At 40.1% G+C, this 21,085-nt stretch overlaps 1 protein-coding gene and 1 pseudogene across 1 annotated transcript in view; one reads left to right on the top strand and one right to left on the bottom strand.

Moving 5' to 3' along the window:
• Nucleotides 1–1,527: 1,527 nt before the first annotated feature.
• Nucleotides 1,528–4,901, bottom strand: LOC146275340 (uncharacterized; annotated as a pseudogene).
• An 8,860-nt stretch (nucleotides 4,902–13,761) lies between these two features.
• Nucleotides 13,762–21,085, top strand: part of cry-dash (cryptochrome DASH) — a 52,025-nt gene continuing 44,701 nt past the window's right edge. Inside the window, exon 1 of the mRNA XM_084702523.1 lies at nucleotides 13,762–13,922. Coding sequence (XP_084558649.1) covers nucleotides 13,866–13,922 — 57 coding nt within the window. The 5' untranslated portion in view covers nucleotides 13,762–13,865. The remainder of the gene's footprint in view (nucleotides 13,923–21,085) is intronic.

Raw genomic sequence — 21,085 nt, 5'->3', positions numbered from 1 at the left:
TAGTTTAATTTTCACAACAATCCTCTTTGTTTTAAGTATCTGTATCCAGACAATTCAGTTCTTCAAATAGGCTAGTTGTCATTTTCTTTTAAAAGTATATGAACAGCTTGTAATATTTTAACCTTCTACAGTTAAAATATTACACAATGGCCTTTAATTTCAATACAGTTCAAAAACATTACACAAAGGCCTTTACTTTCTGCAGTTCAAAAACACTATGCCCTTTATTTTCAATACAGTTCAAAAAATTACACAATGGCCTTTATTTTCTACAGTTCCAAAACATTACACAATGGCCTTTATTTTCAATACAAATACAATACAAAAACATTAAACAATTTTTCAATGCAGCTTTATTTGGCCCTTGCTGTGCCTTTTTATAAACATAAACAATATATAAGTATAAAGATATGTTCAAAAGACACAAAATTGAAAAAATAAAACGTATATTATCATGGACAATGTACTGACATGTTTACATTCTTTTCAAAACAGCTTTATTGTTGCCTGTTTTTGTGTCTTTGGGCAAACACATTTACAAAATCCTCTAGATTTATGGCCTTAGCCCTTCTTGACTCTACACTTAACACCCCCAAAATTACTCAACCGCTCGTCACTCATTATATTCCTTAAGGTCTTAATTAACTTTAGCACTGAAACTGCGATCACAGGCTGCAGTACTCACAGGTAACGCAAGTGCTATTTTGCATAGTTTAAACATTTCATTGAACACCTCCCTATATGGCTCAAGAAATACAGTAAGCTGGTAACTGGTTGGTATTTTCAAACCACTAGATTTCTTCCCATTTAGAGTCAGTTTTAGCTGAGGAATCACATACTCTAGATCCTCAGTGCTGCATTTATATTGTAAGGCAAATGGTAACACTACATTCTTCTCACAAAATGTGGAACTGCAGGGATTCAAAGCTTGTATCCCTTCCAGTATTACAATATTTTCTTTTGAAAATCTCTTCGCCTCAGAGAGAAGCACATCAATAATGGGAATAAAAGAATCTGCCCGAAATGATTCCTTATCAGTGTTGACCTGTCTTTGAGCGGAAATGTAGTAACCTTCAAGCCTAGAGCTTGGTGTGACCTAACGCCCTGGAGGTCCAATACCGATGTTGCATTGCTCGGTAAGGGTCACAGTACTGTCCCAAATATCATTAAAGTGAGAGCCCTCTCTATAACTATTCAAGGTTTCAGCAAGAGAGTCGATAAAGGTAACAGCTGAGCCCAAATTGAGTTGTGGGGACTGTAAAACATCTGATAGATGTTTTATTTCACCAAAGACATTGGTTAATGTAACAAGGAGTCCAACAAACTTCAGATCTATTTGGGACAATAAACCTCTTGCCTCTACAGCTCTGTCACCATTTATGTCTTCAGAAATTTCTTTTGGTAGACGCATGATAGCTGGCAGTCTGTCCCTCACTGTCTTGCAAGCTTTGTACCTACATGTCCACCGTAACTCTATCAGCCTTTGCAACTCTCTTGGGGGCCCCTGAAACATCTCCCTCTGTACCTCTAACCACCTTTGGTGGACATATGACCCAGACACAAAAATACAGTTTCTGTAAAAGAGAAAAGAAACAATAGGCTTCAGGGATGCATTTCACACTGTCAACTAATACTAAATTCAAGCAGTGTGCATTGCAGTGTACATAAAAAGCTAAGGGGGCATCTGACTTTATGCATGCTTGCACACCTCTGTTCTTTCCACTCATAACAGAGGCACCGTCATATGCTTGCCCTACTAGATGGTTTCTGTGGTCAAGGCCATACTTCTGTAGTATTTCTATAATTTTCTGTGAAAGTGCTGCAGCATTGAGGCACTCTACTGCCTCAAAGGTGAGAAAACTTTGACATATTGACCCATTGTAATAATAACGCACTAAAAAATAAATCTGTTCCTTTTTGCCAATGTCTTTGGTCTCATCAACCATAATACTGAAAACCTCACTTTGTTTAACTTCAGTAATTATTGAAGAACGGACCATTTCAGCCAGGCAATCAATCATTTCGTTTTGTGTATTATGACCAAGGTATGTAGCATTTCTTTGACATGTCATTTTTCTTTTGACTGTTTGATCATGCTTTGCTAGCAGTTCTATAATAGAAAGAACGTTTTCTTTGTTCTGACCTTCTGTTTCATTGTGCTCTCTGTCCAATGTTTTGCGTGGCTGTGAGGCGCAAGGTTTCTCCAACAGTTTTTATTTATTCTCTATTTTCCCTCACTAATTTATTATAGTCTGCATTTAATGAGGCTGAGAGAGCATTCGCCTGCAGTCACCTTGTTATATTCTGCCCATGCTAACATAGCATTACAATATGATTCAGATTTTGCATGGCCAACAAAACCCCAATCTTTGTAAGTTGCTTTTTCCAATTTTTGAACCCCTCTTCAGATGTGAACACTGAATTCCCTGAGGAAGGGAGACTAAAGTGCCGGCAAGCATAGCAGTACGCTGAGTCTTTACTTTGCGAGTATTCTATCCATTTCTGCTTACTGTACCACTCTTTCATGAATCTCCGTCTTCTATTTCCCTGGAGGGTCCGAGGGAAAAGCTTCAGTTGTAGCTGTTTAGGCCCTTCATCTCGACTGGGATATATCTACGATGAAACAAGACGGAAAGTCAGTCACTTTAATTTTATAATAACATTAATAAGGCTACTCCCTCTTTAAAGTAATTACCGATATATCAACAAGTAAACAATTATACTAAGACTATTCAAACTCAACTACCAATAAACATGAATCAGAAGGCTTTATGTATAATGTTATGCTCCCAAGCAATTCATATGATGAGGGGCTCTGTAACGTTCATAGCTTTACCTGTTGGTCCAGGAACGGATAGAACCGCTTTAGCTGAGTCCTGCCTCGCTTGGTTGTCAACTTCTTTTTCTGCTACCTGTTCCACACTATCCTGCAAAACTGCTGACACTGATGCTGCCAGTGTCTGGGCGTCGCTGTCATGTTCTGCCTCTGTTTAGTCCAGCTCCCTCTCTGACTCTACCTGTGATGCTTGCTCACTGACGCCAATGGTATCCTCACTTTCGACAACATCGGGTTCAGAGCTAACGCTCTGCTGCGTCTCCCTGGAACCACTTTTCTTTAAAAAAAAAGAAGCAATATCCAACGTGGACTTTCTTTTCATTGTCTGCAAATTGAAATACAGTTACTGATCGTAGCTAGCTTAGCTAACGCTAAACAGCACCATCCCACAACATCAGCTTTCCAGATACTCTAACAGTCCCAAGTTCAACTTCAGTTACGGGCTGAAACCACTAACGCTCAAGAGTGTATTTAGAAAAGTGTCTGCCTCAAAAACAACAAAAAGCGCATATGGAATTTAACAGAGCTGTACTGACGTACCATAGCAAACAATGGGGTTTTAAGTGCAATGTTTAAAAAATACACTCGGTGTGATCGGCCCGAATTGCCTAAGTTGGTACAGGCTACTCTCTAGACTGAAGTAACCTTGTCTGAACTAACTAGCAAGGTAAGACAGCCCTCCTAAAATACAGATTTATATAACTACCGTAGCTTACCAACGTGAGGTTGCCTACTGTAAATAGGTCATTTAAAATTCAAAAAGTTTATTCAATATTTGTACTCACTTTTTCCTTGAACTCGGTTGACAATCGACGATAAACTCCCGCTTCTATATGTACCTAGGCTGCACTCTAACCTGGCTCAGTGTAACCTCTTGTGAGGGGAGGGGTGACAGGCTCTGAGTGTGAGGATATGTGACAGGATCTGAGTGGGGAGATACTTGGATTTCTATGAAGTGTTTCAATCGTAGATTGTGGTTAAAATATGTTTAAAATGTATTTTTTTTAACGTTGATTTGTCCTACAGTGAAGTTGAAATCCCATTTTCCATTAATGAAAACATTTTTTATTGATGACGGACAAGATGCGACTCGCGCTGGGGGAGCCAGTGGGCCGCGCCCCCCCCGGCCCCCCCACTGATGGCGCCACTGCTGACATGCTGGACTTTCCACTTCAATTCCTCTTCGTCGTAGGTCTTCGGTATCCTCCTCTGCTGTATTGTATGTTTTCTGACCGTTGGCCCAGTGAATACGCATTTAAACAGTGTCTGGAAGTGAATGCCTTGAGTTTTCAAAATCTTCACGTTTGCGTATGCCTTGCGCTTTTGCAACACTCAAGCACTGTAGTCATGGTCGAAATATATGCGATTATCTCCCAACGTGTTGTTGTTTTTCTTCTTCCATGCTTTGGTCAAAACAAATTATTTCTCTGTGTATTGGAGAAAGTTGACCACCAGAGATCGTGGAGGCTCCTCCGCTTTCGGTTTCATAGCAAGCGCTCTATGAGCACATTGAATCTGGAGGCCTCTGTCAATGGATAATTCAGTGCGGAGCCACTCTTCCACAAACGACAGCACTGAGGTTGTCTCTTGTGTCTTCTGGTATGCCGTATATCCGCAGAGTATTCCTTTGAGACCTCGATTCCAAGTCATCCAGTTTGTCCTACATCCTGTTCCGTTCCCGAAGTAACTCCTGTAGCACATCGTTCGTCTCCGTGCTCCATGCCTCCACTTCTTCAGTGTGTGTCAGAAGAGCATATATCTTCTCATTTTGTTCTTGGGAGTCTTTAGTTATCGCCAGTTTCTGGTCCATATCTTCCCTGAACTGTGACAATTCGCTTCTCATATGACTTGTTATTTCTTCTTTGAACGTTTTTAAGTCAGCCTTCAGCTCGTTCTGCATGGTAGAAATCTGTTGGCTAATGTCGTCCAAGCCAATCTGAAGTGGGTTGATTGGATCCTGGTTGCTATCGTCGGATAGCGTGCTAGAGTTAGACTTGACTTTAATGTTGTCTTTCCTTGGCTTTTCCACGGTCTTCTTGGGTTTGGGCTTCGTATTTGTGCTCATTATCCTCTCCTATTGTAATTTAGTTCTGTTCTATTGTTATTTTTCGAGTTCAGGCGGAGTTTAAGATGTTGGCTAAAAGGAGCTCACTGGTCACATAGCTATGCTCGAGGCAGCCATTACCGGAAGTCCCCAATTAATTATTTTAGCAACAGTGCATGAAAAGAGAATACCTAGGATATTCCATGTGTCCCTCTTTGTGTCTTGCCCACCGACAGCTGCTAGAGCAGATGCCTAGGGGAAGGTGTGGGGAGGTACAGGGGAAGATATTCATCTGTATTATACAGTTACTTATTAGGACCAAGGTCTCAATTGCATGTGTACTCTGAGCACCACTAAGTAAAATAAAAGTGCATACAATACAAATCCAATTATAACAAGTACAGATGTAATTTTTTAACTAGATTCATTGAACTACAAAACATGTTAAAGTATTATCTGAGAAAAGAAGCAAGCCATAGTTATTATCCTTCAGAAATACTGAACATATAAATATTTATTGCATTATCCAGAACAGGGGCCTGTACTACGAATCAAGATTTGGTGTTAGCGAGGTAACTTCAGGTTCAACCCAGGGTTTTCTGTACTACGACGGTGGATCACTTGTTACCGGGGTAGATCGCCATGGTAACACATGCTGAACGGCTAACCTGGTCGGGAGCAGGTTAAGTTGGAGATCAGAGATCAACCGGTATAAAAACCCCGCCCACTAACTCATTCTTGACGATAATGTCGTCACCGTTCATAGAAGTTCCTGTGGAGCTTGGTACGCGGATAGTCAGAGGTGCGCTCAGAAGAAATATAACATTTGGAGACTGACAAAACCATTTCGCATTCCCTCATGAGTATCTTCCTGAAAAATATAGGTTCTTAGCAGAGGGAATTACGTATATTACCAGCTTCTTGAGCCATATGTTGCCAATGCGACACATTGAAGCTGTGCACTCAGTCCCACAGACTGTATGCATAGCGTTTCGTTATTTCGCTATGGGTACTTTTATAGTGTGGGTGATGCAGAGAACCTGAGCAAGAACTCGGTCTGCCGCGCAATTTGCAACGGATTTTCTTTAATGGCTGTTGCCACCATATTCTGATTAATGTAGTGATGAAAAAGAGATTTCCAAAGTGCCCTTTGTAAAAACTTTGGACTCTAATATGTTGACAAAATGTACAAGGTTTTTCACTCAATGTTCTGATTTCCGTTCTGTAAATGTATGCAAATGATATCATATTTTACTAATCATTTGCTCATTTAAACATACATTTACAGGAAACTAGTAATGAAAACAATATTTGACCATTTTTCAAAAATAATAAATAGGACATTGAAAGAGATAAGTGGTGAAAACCCCCAGAAAAGATTCAAAAGGCACAACAAGAAAGCCACAAAAATATATTAAAAAGACCAAAACGTAGAACAAAGTTTAACAAATACATCCTCATGTTTTCTCCCTTCCCTAGGAACACTGAAAAATATGTCAGTGTAACTAAGTTTAGTGTCATTCATTCAGTCAATATCTCTTCTCATATTCCAGTTTTTCTGTCTCCAGTCTTGTTTTTTTATTAAAAGCCTCTTATAATCGAGCTCCAGGTTTTTTTTATACAGGGCCCTTCACATTGTCTGCTCCAACCTGAGACAAAAGAACATTGTCCCTTTCCAAGGCACACTTGGTCAAAGTTGAAGGTGTCCATTTGACTATTACATGGTTCATTGCTTATACCTTGTGTCTTTGTCTTGGCTTTGAAGTGGAGGCCCTCGGCTCAGGGGGAGGAAGACGTTCCTATTCCTGCTAAGTTTAACACCATAGCAATTTAATCAATTGAGTCATATTTGAAATGAGCACTTTAAGGACTTGTGTCTTATGTTGAGACCACCACCATTAGTAAGTCATCACAGACATTTCAATCACAGCCACACGTTCACACACTCTCACCATCTGTGTTGCAAGTGGTAAATATAACTCAAAAGTGTACCATCAAAATGAGCAGGCAGACACAGTTTCCTGATCATCTAGGACCTCCACTTGAGAAAGTAAATGGTATATTGGATCAATATTCAGCAACCACATATGGCATACATACTGGCGTATGACTATGACTATTAGTTTCACTGTCACCTCTGCATGGCACAGTGGGACGACAGTCACTGCAGAGAACAGTAATACATTTCACTCCTACAATATTCATAAATAATTGTTGAATGACATGGTCACATTACTTGATTACTTGAAACATACATATGCCTGGGCTTCCAACCTGCTGCCACCAGGGTCTGAAGAAATGCACCCTTCCACTCCTTCCATCATGGGGTGACCGTGACCCTGATAGATATCCTAAAAAAGGGACAAGTTCAGGCAATTCAGCCTTGTACTTGTTGGCCTTAAAATATGTACAAGTATTGGCTTACCGTTTTGAATTATGGTTTTATTTTTTATTTGCTCCCACAATCGTTTGCCACTGCAGGGTTGCCACTGCAGGGTTGCAACTAAAATAATACAGAAACAAAAGTTTAACGTTGTGGAATGCACACGTGTAATTATGATCACATCTTCAATAAGTCATGTAGCTTACGCATTTACAGCGTCTGCTATTTTCTGCCAGATTGGCAGCAGCGACTTTGTTGAATTTTGCCTATATTATATGTCTGTATTCCTGATATGCTTGTATTACAATATTTCAGGCAGGAGGAGTAGACAAAGTTTGTAAGATTGTCTGCTCCTCCTGCGTGAAATATGCAGCTCTTGTTTCGTCCATGTTTGCGATTGGAAATATGGTGCAAACACCGCCTCTTTATGTGAACTTGCACGTCTCTAGATTGGAAAGATCTGGGTTGAGTTAGAGAATTGATAACTGCCGTCGTAGTACTGCTTATTGTGATTGCGAATGTTAGGCTTCGCGTAGCCGGGTAACTGAAAGTGATCCAGAGCATGTTGATCTTGCTTCGTAGTACAGGCCCAAGGACTGGTAATCTGTAAACCATGAACTTGTTACTACATTAATAGAGTTGTCCTCCGCAAATGACACAACATAGTATGGAGCTAAATCAGGGCCAAATGTTTTGTTAATTCTAAATCATTAGTCGAAAAACTAAAGCTTGACATTGAAAATTTTAGTTTTGGTCAAAAACGTGAAAAAATAAAACCATGTATTCAAAGAAAAAAAAAAATTCAGGTTGAATACAATTACGATTAAGTTTTGGAATAATTTTGAAGAAGTTATTAATTTTCATTTTTCACTTTCATATTTTCACAGTTTCACATTTCAGATTCAAAACTTTTTTTTTTTCACTTTTTTTTTTTCACTTTTTTTTTTTCTTCACTTTTTTTGTTTGAGTTTCACTTCTTTTTTGTTGTTGTTTTTTTTCAGTTTCAGACTTTTGGCCCCGATTTTGCATAGGGGGCGTGGCTTCAACTCAAAGGCGGGAATTATGAGTGACAGCCTAACATGAAATGTGAAACTACGTGAAAATATCAAAGTGCAAAATGAAAATTAATAACTTTATAAAAAAAAATATTACAAAATTTAATCGAAATGTTATTCAACCTGAAAAAAAATGTGTACACTTATTTTTTCTTTGAATACATGGTTTTATTTTTCAAGTTTTTGACCACAACGTACATGTTCAATGTCAAGCTTTAGTTTTTCGACTAAAGATTTCATTTTCGAATTCACAAAACATTTGGCCCTGATTTAGCTCCATAACATAGTATCTCTATGGAATACCAAAAGGGTTAGGGTTAAAAAAAGAAAAAAGGATTAATGTCATCAGATAGGTCCCTAATCTTGCATATGGAAAAGGGGGATGACCACAAACTTGTCCTGGTAGGGTAGTGCTACGAAAAACTGAACCTAATAACGTTCAGTTCTCGTTCTCGCCAAACAACGGTTAGGGTCTACTGAAATTATTACCAAACTTAACTTTACGCTAGTAGCCTAACAAACTCATTCACTGTTGACTATATATATATATAATATTTAAATTGTATGCATAATTTGTGATGACTTACTTTGATTTAGTAGCTGCTTCTCTTAGATGCTTGTTTGCCTTCATACCTCGTGGCAGAAAATAACCGGAAATGACCAGGCTTCACACCTGTTTTTAGGTCACTTAATGATTTTATCATAGACATTCTTTATTATGTCTATGGATTTAATGGCCAGACATGGTAAAACAACAAAACTTTATTATTCATCAAATGCATACATTACATTTTTCTTTGGCATGGGGCAGCACAGTAAGAAAAAAGGCAGTAAACACATAACTGACAGCACACAAGCCTATAATACCAACAGTAGACTACATAGTAAATGGCAAACCAAAAGGGTAGACAAGCAACAAGTGAAACCAACGATCAATTGTGTTGACTTTCTCTAGAGCAAGCAAATCATGACTTTTATAGTTGTTAATTACGAAAGGCAATTCACCTTTATATTAACTAACAATTAAATTAAACATTTAAGTAAATTGCATACCTTTGAAAAGACTGACTTATTGTCTGTTCTAAACAAGAAATGTTAATCTTTCCATCAATTAAGCTGTTGTAGTGAATATATATAATTTAGTGACTTTCTAGAAAGTTTCTGAGAAAACTGTAGCCTTGTGTTTTGATACTTTGTGCTAATAATATGAACAAGACACTGATGTGTGCAGGTGGCTACAGCTGTATCTCCATGTATAAAAACCCTGTCTCTGGAGAATGTTTCATCAGATGCCGACAGACTACCCAATGTACGCTGTGTGTGTCAGGTCCTTTCTGCAAAAAGTTATATTCAATAAATACTTACTATATTCTAGCAGCTTTGGGTGTATTCATTCTCAAATGTCCACCGCAATTTTCAATACCCCTGAGCCATAGCAACTACCATGTAAAAGGAAAACTTGCCAGTTAAATGAAAAAAGAGCCAGATTTAGCTATTGTGTAGGAATCCCCTCAGAATGAAACATTACCGTTACTATTTTGACTATACAGCTAGTCATACTGTGGTGTACCTGGACACCTGTTTAACTAAATAAATAATCAGTATCACAAAGATTTGAGGCAATGTGGACATTTACATAAATACACCCCTTTCAGCCATTTTGTATTGTACTGTCTGTCTCTGGAGGGCTGGCAGGCAGTGGCAGCAGAGCCTGCAGGCAGGCAGAGTGCTTCCAGTCAGTGCAACATTCATTGGCCTAAAAATCTATAAAAGGATAAAATTACTAAAGTACTAAAATTACTAAAATAAACAACAATAACTAATAAATCAGAATAAATATCCATGTCATACATCCACAGTCATCACATAAAACATAACATGACATTGTGCACATCATTTTTTGGCAACATTGACAGTGGTTATTGCAGTTGGATAAAAACTGTGTTTGAGTCTGTTTGTCCTTGCCTTGATTGATGTACCGTCTGCCTGACGGCAACATTTCAAACAGGGTGTGCCGAGGATGTGAAGTGTCTTTTATGATGTTCTTGGCTCTTTTGAGACAACGGGATCTGTGTAGGTCTCCCAGTGCGGGGAGAGGGCAGCCAACAATCTTTTGAGCGGTGTTGACGACCCTCTGGAGCATTTTCCTCTGAGCCACTGTACAGCTGGTATACAAAGTGCCTATGCAGTATGTGAGTATACTTTCAATGGAGGCTCGGTAAAACAACACCAGCAGTCTTTGTGTGATGTTACTCCTCAATTCCTGAGTATTCTCAGGAAGGACAGTCTCTGCTGAGCCTTTTTCAGCAGCTAAGAGGTGTCCACACTCCAGGATAGGCTGTCCTGTATGTGGACCCCCAGGAAGCAAAAGTCTGCCACCCTCTCCACACTGATCCGGCTGATAGTCAATGGTGTGATCTCGGTCTTCTTTCTCCTGTAGTCTAAGAGTTATTTTGTCTTTGCAGTGTTAAGGAGAAGGTTGTTGGCCGTGCTCCAATTCGACAGCCGCTCCACTTCTTCTCTGTAGGCGGGCTCATCCCCCCAGAGATAGACCCCGCCACTGTGGTGTCATCTGCAAACTTTACAATGGTGTTACTGTGATGGACAGGAGTGCAGTCGTGTGTGTAGAGGAAGTAGAGATGTGGTATAAGGGAGCCCGAGGTCCCCCAGCTTAATCACTAGCTTGTGTGGGAGGATGGTGTTGAATGCAGAGCTGTAATCCACAAAGAGCATTCGCACATAGCTCCCCTGCTGCTCCAGGTATGACAGAGCGGCATGGAGTGCTGCCGCCACTGCGTCTCCTGTGGATCTGTTCGCTCTGTAGTTAAATTGGTGGGGATGAAGGCTTCGGGGCATCCTCTGTTACACTCCGTATTTTTTGTTGAGCAGGCCTCTGCATGACCCTCCAGACCTGGTAAAGTGAAGAATGGATCCATGTCAGTTGTGAAAAATTAAGCTTTTTACATCTACACTTGACATAAACTACAGTTTTGACTGTGAAATGCAATGGCATTACTTGAACTTAAATCCAAATGTGTTGAACTGATGGAGACCCGGCCATGCAAAGTCACTCCAAACATTTGGCTCGATTCCAGGCTCTGGCAAGAGTATTTAGCTCTAAACTGGTCAATATACACATCTGACCAAAGACCAACAACTCGCCCTTTGCCTGTTAACAGTGATGCTGACGGTCAGAGACCTTTAAATACGCTGACCGAGTGAAACTAGCCTGGCTAACGTAGGTCGCTTTCTCAGGAAAATGACAAATGAAATAGGCTTGTTTTGAAAGATCCTATATACTGGCTATCTTCAGCAGACTATTGTCTAATAAAAGCAGCCCTCCCTGACGTTTTAGGACTAGAATTTAGTGAATTACGATATTGTTTACACTGCCAGTGAGTGAGTGAGCGAGCCGAGTCTGTCACTGAGGCTAAGTCAAAACAATGTACCCCCGGGATGCAGTCTCACTCCACTTGCAAGTTTTCCACAAATCACAAAAATAATCGGAGCATCTGGCTAAAAGCACAATTCCCACATTTCCTAAAGGCTGCCATTTTTGGTGTCGACCGAACTGTGAAATGGTGAACTTATGAACATGACGCGACCAAAACATGGCTGCCGCCTAAGCCTATGCAGTCTCCCTGGCGCATAGGCTTATTACAAAGACTTTCACGAGCCAAATCAAAATTCTGAGCCGACAGGTCTGTGGGGAATCGCTTGATCTCCTAAAAGCTGCCCTCCCCTAGCTTTTTGATGAATTCGGCGAGATGCTAACCTACATGATTCAGTACTGTAATTACACAGCGGGAAAAAGCTAGCTACTTTTCAAGTTCGGTTTTCCGTCACTTCAAACTCACGATCTAAAGGTCAAAGTGCTCAAACCTTCACAATAATTTAAGAGTAGTGTACTTTCACGAACTCAATCATTGATTCTAGCTTAAAATGTGTAAAAATAGGACTTACCGAACGTGGCTGCCTCAGACACGGCTTTCAGGTGATTCCAGTTGAAAACAACAATGGCCGCCAAAAAATAATTTATATTCGTAACGGCGAGCTGCGATTGGAAGCGAAATGAGGGTGAGGGTGGGGCTTGGTCAGCACACCATTTCCAGAAAGGATGTGTGTGCGTCTCGCCAAGCTTGCGCGTGTGTCAAGTAAGTTGACCACCTGTCCCTCTTTGCGCTGTATAGCACAGCATTTCAATATGCGACGTGCGGAACAAGGGGTCAAAATGCTGTGCGACACAACGCAAAGCGGGGCGGGTGGTCACCCTAGTGTCAAGGGGCAGGATGAGTCTGTGAGAATTTGGAGCGCGCGCACTGTGGAGCAATTCAATCATATATTGACATACCAAGGTGAAATTGTTTATGGTACTTCAGAGTGATGTCGTCTTGAACCCTATTAGGTTTGAAAGACAATCAGTCAAAATTATATTTGATTTATTAACACAAAGATATTGAGGCAATTTGGACATTTACATAAATACACTTCTTTCAGCCATTTTGTATTGTATTTCTTATTCCATGTCACCCTATGTAGAGACATATATTCTACGCATCTGTAACAAATTTCAAGTCGATTGGATCTATGGTTCATGAGGAGAAGGGTTTTGAAGGTTGTACCAAATTTGGACAGTACAGCAAAATCTATCATGGCGGACCTTATGGGTTCTTGAGGCTTTTTTGTTCCCCATGAGAAATAAGGCATGTATAACAATTTTCAGGCATTTTGGAATAATGGGGCGCTGGGGAAATCACGTAGACTATGGGCGTACATGGGCCACTAGCCATCTGGGAGTAATGAGTGACCTGTTGAATCATTGGGCCAAATTGGAAAAAATCGGGTCCAGGACTTTTTGAGCTATTGGGCCATTTAGCGGAGAAATATAAGAATAATAAGAATAAGAATAATAACAAAAACAATAGGATTCCTCCTACCGGAGGAACCCTAATTACACATGTAAACGGAGTGATCTTATAATGGCATAAACCGACAATTGCTAGTAATCGGTGTTGCGATTTGATCTCCTCTGTCCATGTTGATTCTTCAGTACGTTTCCATTATACATGTAAGAAGATCACTCAAGGTATAAATGTAACAGTTTATTATCTTACAAAATACTTCATCTCACTGTCTGGACATCAGTATCTGTAGCATGGCTCAGTAACCGGAAGCACTACGAACAGGTGTACTTATAGGTATCTCAGGTGTCAAAATAAGAGTCCCATTAGTTTGGTTCCCCTGAACTTACATAACACATACAAACAGTATAACTGACACAATAGGAATACAAATAAAAACAGATGAGAACACATTACTCAACAATCGGGGTTCTCATGGTCATGTAAACGGACTCTATGACAAGGTAAACTCGGTTTTGAAGTAAATGCCCCCTTTAAAAATATGGCATTATGACCCTTTCGGCGTTCCATACCACATACGTAATCCCTGAGCTATGCTTCAAGAAAACCTGCACATAGACAAATTCGTTCGAGCCGTAGGAATTCTCAATAACTTTTGTCAGAATTTACTGGTAACCTAGACAGTATGGCACGTATAGCGATATGTTTACTAAGAAATGATTTGCGTCTTCACGACAATGAGGTAAGTGATTTGCCGCATTTGCTTTGATCAAGCAGTTGAAGCAGGTAAACAACTACGTTTCTTCAACGCCGAAGAACGTTTCCATCGCAAAACGTTGCAGTATTTTCCACTAAAACATTGTCTTGTTTTATTTTAGCCCACAGATTGTACGATAATACGTCCAAATGTATTGACATCATAAGATACATACTCGATGTTGTGAGTCGTAGTGTAGCAGGGCTCTACGCTAATGTTTTTACCAAGGAGCATGTGCTCCAAAGAAATTTAGGACAGTGTTTTTTAAATTGTATTCGTTTATTAAACATAACTTAACACAGGGGCGTCATTAGACCCTTTTACAGGGGCACGTGCCCAGTATAAATCTGCTGTGCCCCAGTAAAATCTAAAGTTTGAGTTTTAACAAACCGAAAACACAAAGCTTGCATTAACTATAGATTATTCTTGCCAAAACTGATATCAAACTTGTGTCCCTGAACTGTTATATAGTGGGTTAAGCAAGGGAAGTTTCTATAGCCTAATAATGCATTGTGCGCAACAAGCTTGGAAGAAAGGATATGAATAAGGGCCTGTGCCCCAGTACAGTTTTATGTCTAACAACGCCGCTGACTTAGCAGTTAATGCTAGACAACTAGCAACTTTCACTCTGATAGAACTAGAACAAATAGTTATATCGGACACTTCCATAGACTTCCATTGTAGTCTAATCGAAGAAGGCAGTAGTAAAGTGTGTGCTTTGCAGCCTAGTCCCTAACATTCAACACCATTCATGTTCAGTGTTATGAATCAAGTTAGCTGATTTTAAGATGGTTTTAAAATAATGCTGTAATTTGATCAATTTACCAGCTAAATTGCTTCGTAACACTGAACATGAATGGCCTAATAGTTTGTAAAAGACCCGGAGAAACACAAATTTCCGACGAGGCAAAATCAATGACAATTTTGGAATCCTTGCCGGATGCATTTTTTAGGTCTCGAAAAGAGGACATGTCCGGGTAAAAGAGGACGTCTGGTCACCCAAATTTTGTATAGCCAGCTTTACTTCAAGTTTATTGTAAGATATAGCTTGTTAGATTCTAAATGCACATCTGATTAGAGCTAGAAACAATGAATTGCAGATTAAAGGGTCCCCTGTCGTCCAGCTAGCTCTCAACGCTTGGCAGGAATTTCAGGTCCACTCACTAAAAACAAACGACCCTCTCACTGGACATATTGCATAATAAAATGTTTTATTGAATGCAATTGGTTGCCTTGTATATTTTGTTCTATTTACCAAACTCCTTTCTTGTCTTAAATAGAGCTGGTGTGAGCTACAGTATGGTAGCTAGCATAGCCATTTCTAGCTTGACAATATTGCTGCCTAGTGTTATAAGTTACTTTATAAACATTTATGGTACGGGTGGTTGAAATCAAGCATTCTGATTGGTTGAGTGAGTCACGGGGTGTGCTTTATTGAGCATAAAGTACTGTACGACTTTTTACATTTACCTTTAAGGGAAGCATTCCATATTAGTGCGCACTCAAAATAACTAAAAGGTTGCCGAAGAAAGACTGTCTACAAGTACTGGTTTTCAGCAGTTTATTGGTTAGCAAGCTAGACTAGCCACATTCGGTTAATTTTTTTGTAATAATATTGCACTGTCCCGTGCTATCAGTGCTAACTAGCTGGTCTATCTACTGAAATGTTGGACGGAAGTTCAGGTCTAGCCATTAGTTTCTAAGTAGACATCCACTTATTTAATTTGAGCTTTGTAGCCACGCAATTACATGACCTGGTCTTGGCTTCTTAAAACAATGTTTTCCACGGATGCTTAATTAATAGAGATATCCAAATCAACATAAGCTAACCTTAACAACAGCCTAATGTTCGTCTATCGAGTCCCAAGTCATTCGTAACTTGTTTACAGCATATGGGCTCGCTAGCTACCATATACCCAGTGCCTACAAAACATTTATGATTGATTTAGAATGTTTAGGCCAAGTGTTTAAATTAAATATAATTTTATTGAAAGTGTCCCATTGTCGTTGTTATTTTAAAGGCAGCTTTTATAAAATGAGCATTGAATGAATGAGATGGTGCGAGATCTAGCTAGGCTAACAAACGTGCAGTTCACAATGCTGTTTGTCCGTTGCATAGCAACAGCCACTGTTTACAGGGACTATTTTCTCTCGGCTACTGAAATGCGATACACAATGTTTGTTGTCCATAACTATTTTGTGCTGAAAGGCAGCTTACTATTTATTTACTATTTATAATTTCGCTGGCAACCGTATTATAAAAGCAGTAAGGTACTCGAGGCAGTACTTTATCGCCAATAAAGTATGTGTTTCAGGGTTTGCCTAACAACACCCTTGAACACGTACTTTATTGGCGAAAAAGTACTGCCTCTCGTACCTTATTGCTTAATTATGTATTACATTATCAGACATATACATAATACAACACACCAGTAACCAATTGATATTATGTGTTAATATACCGGAAATGGCAGCGTTTCCCAGGTTTGTTAAGAAGCTCTTAATGCTAGAATAAGAAGCTGTTAGTGTTAAGAGCTTCTTAACGAATCTGGGAAACGCGGCCAGTAAATCATCAGTAAATCGAGATGCTGCTACTGTCTGTCCCGTTGAAAACCAAACAGTTTGCTAGCAGTGGGTTTCTTTGCGAGTTACATTTAGTCATTTAGCGGACGCTATTATCCAGAGTGACTTAGAGTAATTACAGTGACATTCCCCCGAGGCAAGTAGGGTGAAGTGCCTTGCCCAAGGACACAACGTCATTTAACACGGCGGGGAATCGATCCGGCAACCTTCTGATTATTAGCCCCACTCCCTCACCGCTCAACCATCTGACTCCCATTTACTTGAACCAAGTGATCATGTGTCGGCGAGATCAAAGAATGTCGTAACTCTCTTTTTATATGGCTCTGGCCCATTGGTTGCAAATTGTCGCTCGCGCGTCATTATGCTATGTTCACATTGTGGAGTCGCGACTCCGTCACTTGCTTTCCATTTGAAATCAATGGTGCTTCACTTCATCGCGCTGTTGTTCCGTGTATTGACAACAGCCTGTCACTTGCGCACTGTGCTCGTAAATTATTTTTCAAGTTCGCACATACATATTTTGCAAATGCGAGTGAAATGCTCGCACTGTAGAGCCCTGCTGTAGGCTATTGCAAAACATTTGTGGAAATAATTCACAACTACTGCTCAATGCCTGTGATCAAGTTGTTGGCTGTTGTGTCATGCGTAGGCTATAAATTATTGGTCATCAATTCACTGTGAGTCCTGTGTATCATAGCAACGAGCTCGAGACTGTGGCGAATCCAGTGTGCAAAAATTGATTTAGTTTATCATTTGTTTTTCGTGTGTGTATGTCTCTGTGATAGATAGAATTATTGTTTGATGCAAATAATTTCAGCTGGTTCAGTCAAAAAATATCAGATGGCGGCTCAATTTGGCTGACAAAATTAATAGCTGGCTTTGGCTGAAACTCAAATGGCGCCGCTTGGCGGCGGCTTCGGGGTCTACCTGGGACACACTGGCTGCGAAGCGCCTGGAAGCGCCGCGATCGGCTATGATCGGCTATGATTGAGCTGTTCACACCAGACGTGCATTTCTCCGCGCCGGTCACCAAGCCTTTTAGCTACTCTGACCTTTCCTTTTTCACTGACATGGTTCATAAACATGGCATAGGCTATATTTAGGAAATGTGTTATTCCTTCTCTACGTTGTCCTTGTAAAATTGGTGCTGGGGGTCATACAACTCCATGTGCTTTTCAACTTAGAGAATTAATTTGATGTTGTCCATCTCCTTGAATTTCTCGCCGATTTTACACATCAACTTGGGGGTTCTCTTTCGGTAAACTATGTCTGCACGCGTGTGTGTTGTGTGCAACGCGTGACAACTCGTTTCTCTCAAACAAACAAAACAACTATGGGCATGCTGGCTCTACAGATAAAATTGAATGAAAATAAACAGATTTATCAGGGTAACCACATGGAAAGGCCTTTCGTTACCAACATTGTGTAGTTAGGTTTTATATAGTGTGAATATTGTACGTAGGCCTCCAAAGTAATATGAAAAAAATAATTATAAAGTCTACAACTTTACAAATGTTCACCGTAGTCTAATGTTGTAAAATCTTAATAACATGTTTTTTTATTCAAATATATCAACTATTATGGATGCCTGGGACACACTGGCTGCCAAGTGCTGCGATTCGCTGCGAAGCACCTGGAAGCGCTGCCTTTTTTCTTTCTGTGCCCATGTTATCAAATCGGACCGGCCACACGGGCTGCAAAGGGCTGCGAAGCACCGCGATTGCCTGCAGCCTGCAGCGACCATCGGCAGCGAAAATCGGCTTTTTCGCAAGCGAAATCGGCTGCAGGATGATAAAATTCACCATATTAGTTGATATATTTGAATAAAAAAACATGGTATTAAGATTTTATAACATTAATTGTAGACTACGGTGAACATTTGTAAAGTTGTACACTTTATATTTATTTTTAAATATTACTTTGGAGGCCTACATACTTACCAATATTCACCCTATATAAAACCTATCTACACAATGTTGGTAACGAATGGCCGTTCCATGTGGTTACCCTGATACAGTACTGCTCCTTGCACATTTGGCACCCAAGGCATGGGTGTCAGCAGCATTTTGAGAGTGGGGGGACGACACATTTTGCGGGGGGGTCTGGGGGTTTCTCCCCCAGAATTTTTACCTCTGATTCACTCTCAATGTCAACCACATATCAAGCATTCTTTCATATTGATAATTGAAATAAGCTTAATGTATTGTTCAAATGAAGACTTCTGAGATGTAAATCATGTTATCAGCATATTAAATTCACAATTGGTATAGGTTTAATAGCCTAATAATTATGTAGGCTACATTATAAATGAGCACCTCCCTAACGCATGACTGGACAGTTCAGAAATTGTCAAATGTGTGTTCAAACCTGGAGTCTTTTCCACAAATCACACAACTTGCACAGGATGCAAGCTTTCAGAAACTACATGGTGGTTGAATCAGTTTCCCTAAATGGCACAGCCCAAAAAAGTATCAGCCATATACTTTTTTTACCAATACCCAATTTATTATGCATGGGTAGCATACTAATATGGAGAGAAGGACGTGTCTCTTGTCTCATTAGATAACATCCTAAGGGTATAAGCATTCAGATGATATATGGTTTTAATAGTTGAATCTGTTTTGCCTTCATGTTACAGACTAACATGTAGCTTGACTCTTTTTAGTCAAGACATGTAGTCTTCACTCGCTTTAGTCAAGACATGTAGTCTTCACTCGCTTTAGTCAAGACATTTACATTTATTCATTTAGCAGACGCTTTTATCCAAAGCGACTTGCAACAAAGAGTTTTACAAAAAGTGCATAGGTCAATGATCATAAACAATGAGAGCCTCAAAAGCATCGCGGGTAGCCAAAACAAGAAGCATACATTGTGAAAAGCAAATAACTGCCAATGGGTAGAACCAGAAGAGCATGTAGTTAAACAAATTACAATTAAATAATATGATCCTCGAAAATTCTTGAGTGTACCTGGAGGAAAGCAACCAACCATAATATAATTCACAGCAAGTACAAGTAGTTAAATCAGTTACAACTAACCAACAGGTGCAACAAGTCTCTCAATAAGTGTCATTGTGTTCCTGGAGGAAATAAACTAACATCGGATCCAACATATTTCTTAAGTACCGTTGTACTCCCGGAACAAGAGCGTCTTCAGCCTTTTCTTGAAGGTGGAGAGACAGTATCTCTGATAGAGGTGGGGAGATGATTCCACCATTTGGGGGTTAGACAGGAGAAGAGCTTGAGTTGGGAGTGGGCGCTCTTGAGAGGTGGGACCACCACACGGTTGTCAGAAGAAGACCGTAGTGGTGGGTGAGGGTGTAAGGCTGGTGAGAGACTGGATGTAGTCAGGTGCAGTCCCGTTCACCGCGCGGCACTGCACTCTGCTGGATTATAAAAAAAAGACCTGCAAATATGAACTTTGCAGAGTGCCCGGTTCTTGAGCTAATCATGGGAAACTAAATCATTCTAATTTGTGCACACACAGACCGATATTCCTGGCATTATTAGAGAGATACCTAGGCCCAAATGCTCGTTTATGGCTCTGAAAGAAGTGCTATTCCTTTTTGGGAAACTGTAAGCTGTCATTTTAAGGTGGGGTGCCTTAGTGGTTTGCAGAGGTCATACCACTAAAGTTTTTACCTTATATTTCCAACCTAAATATAATTGGCAACAAATTAATTTATATATTAATATGTTGGCTTGAACATTATTTTGCAGACTTATTTAAGTTCACGCTGGTCAGTCTAAAGCAGGGGTCACCAACACGGTGCCTGTGGGCACCAGGTCTCCCCTAAGGACCACATGAATCGCCTGCACACCTGTTTGAAAAATAGCAAGTCTCTCCTCCAGCCTTATACCCCCACCTACGGTCTTCTGACAACCGTCTGGTGGTCCCACCGCTCAAGAGCGCCCGGTCCCAACACAAGCTCTTCTCCTGTCTGGACCCCCAATGGTGGAATCAACTCCACACCTCCATCAGGAACACTGACTGTCTCCCCACCTTCAAGAAAAGGCTCAAGACACACTTGTTCCGGGAGTACAACGGCACTTAGGAATGATTGGATGGACCTAATGTTCGTTTCCTTCAGGATCTCTATGACTCTTATTGAGAGACTTGTTGCTCTTGTTGGTTTGTTGTAACTGTCTTAAAATGATTGTACTCGCTGTGAAATATATTATTGTTGCTTGCTTTTTTCCACAGGTACACTCTTGCACTTTTGAGGTTCTTGCTGTTTAATTGTAACTTGTCTAACTACATGCTCTTATAGTTCTTCCCTTTGGGACTTATTTGGTTTCACAATGTATGCTTCATGTTTGGTTACCCGCAATGTTTGGGGCTATCTTGTTGTTATGATCAGTGACCTATGCACTTTTGTAAAACTCTGTCTTGGAAGTCGCTTTGGATACAAGCGTCAGCTAAATGCATAAATGTAAATACATAAATGTAATAAAATGTTGTATAAGTGATTATCTGAAATTGTAAACAATATTTGAGATTAATAGAAATATTGTTGAATATTGATATTGGCCGGGTTTCCCAGATTCGTTAAGTAGCTCTTAACG

Source organism: Hypomesus nipponensis, chromosome 8, assembly GCF_054491055.1.
Source record: "Hypomesus nipponensis isolate SF chromosome 8, ASM5449105v1, whole genome shotgun sequence".
Classification (NCBI taxonomy): domain Eukaryota; kingdom Metazoa; phylum Chordata; class Actinopteri; order Osmeriformes; family Osmeridae; genus Hypomesus; species Hypomesus nipponensis.
Note: the sequence above shows the minus strand (reverse complement) of the source record. Positions and strands in the feature narration are given on the sequence as shown.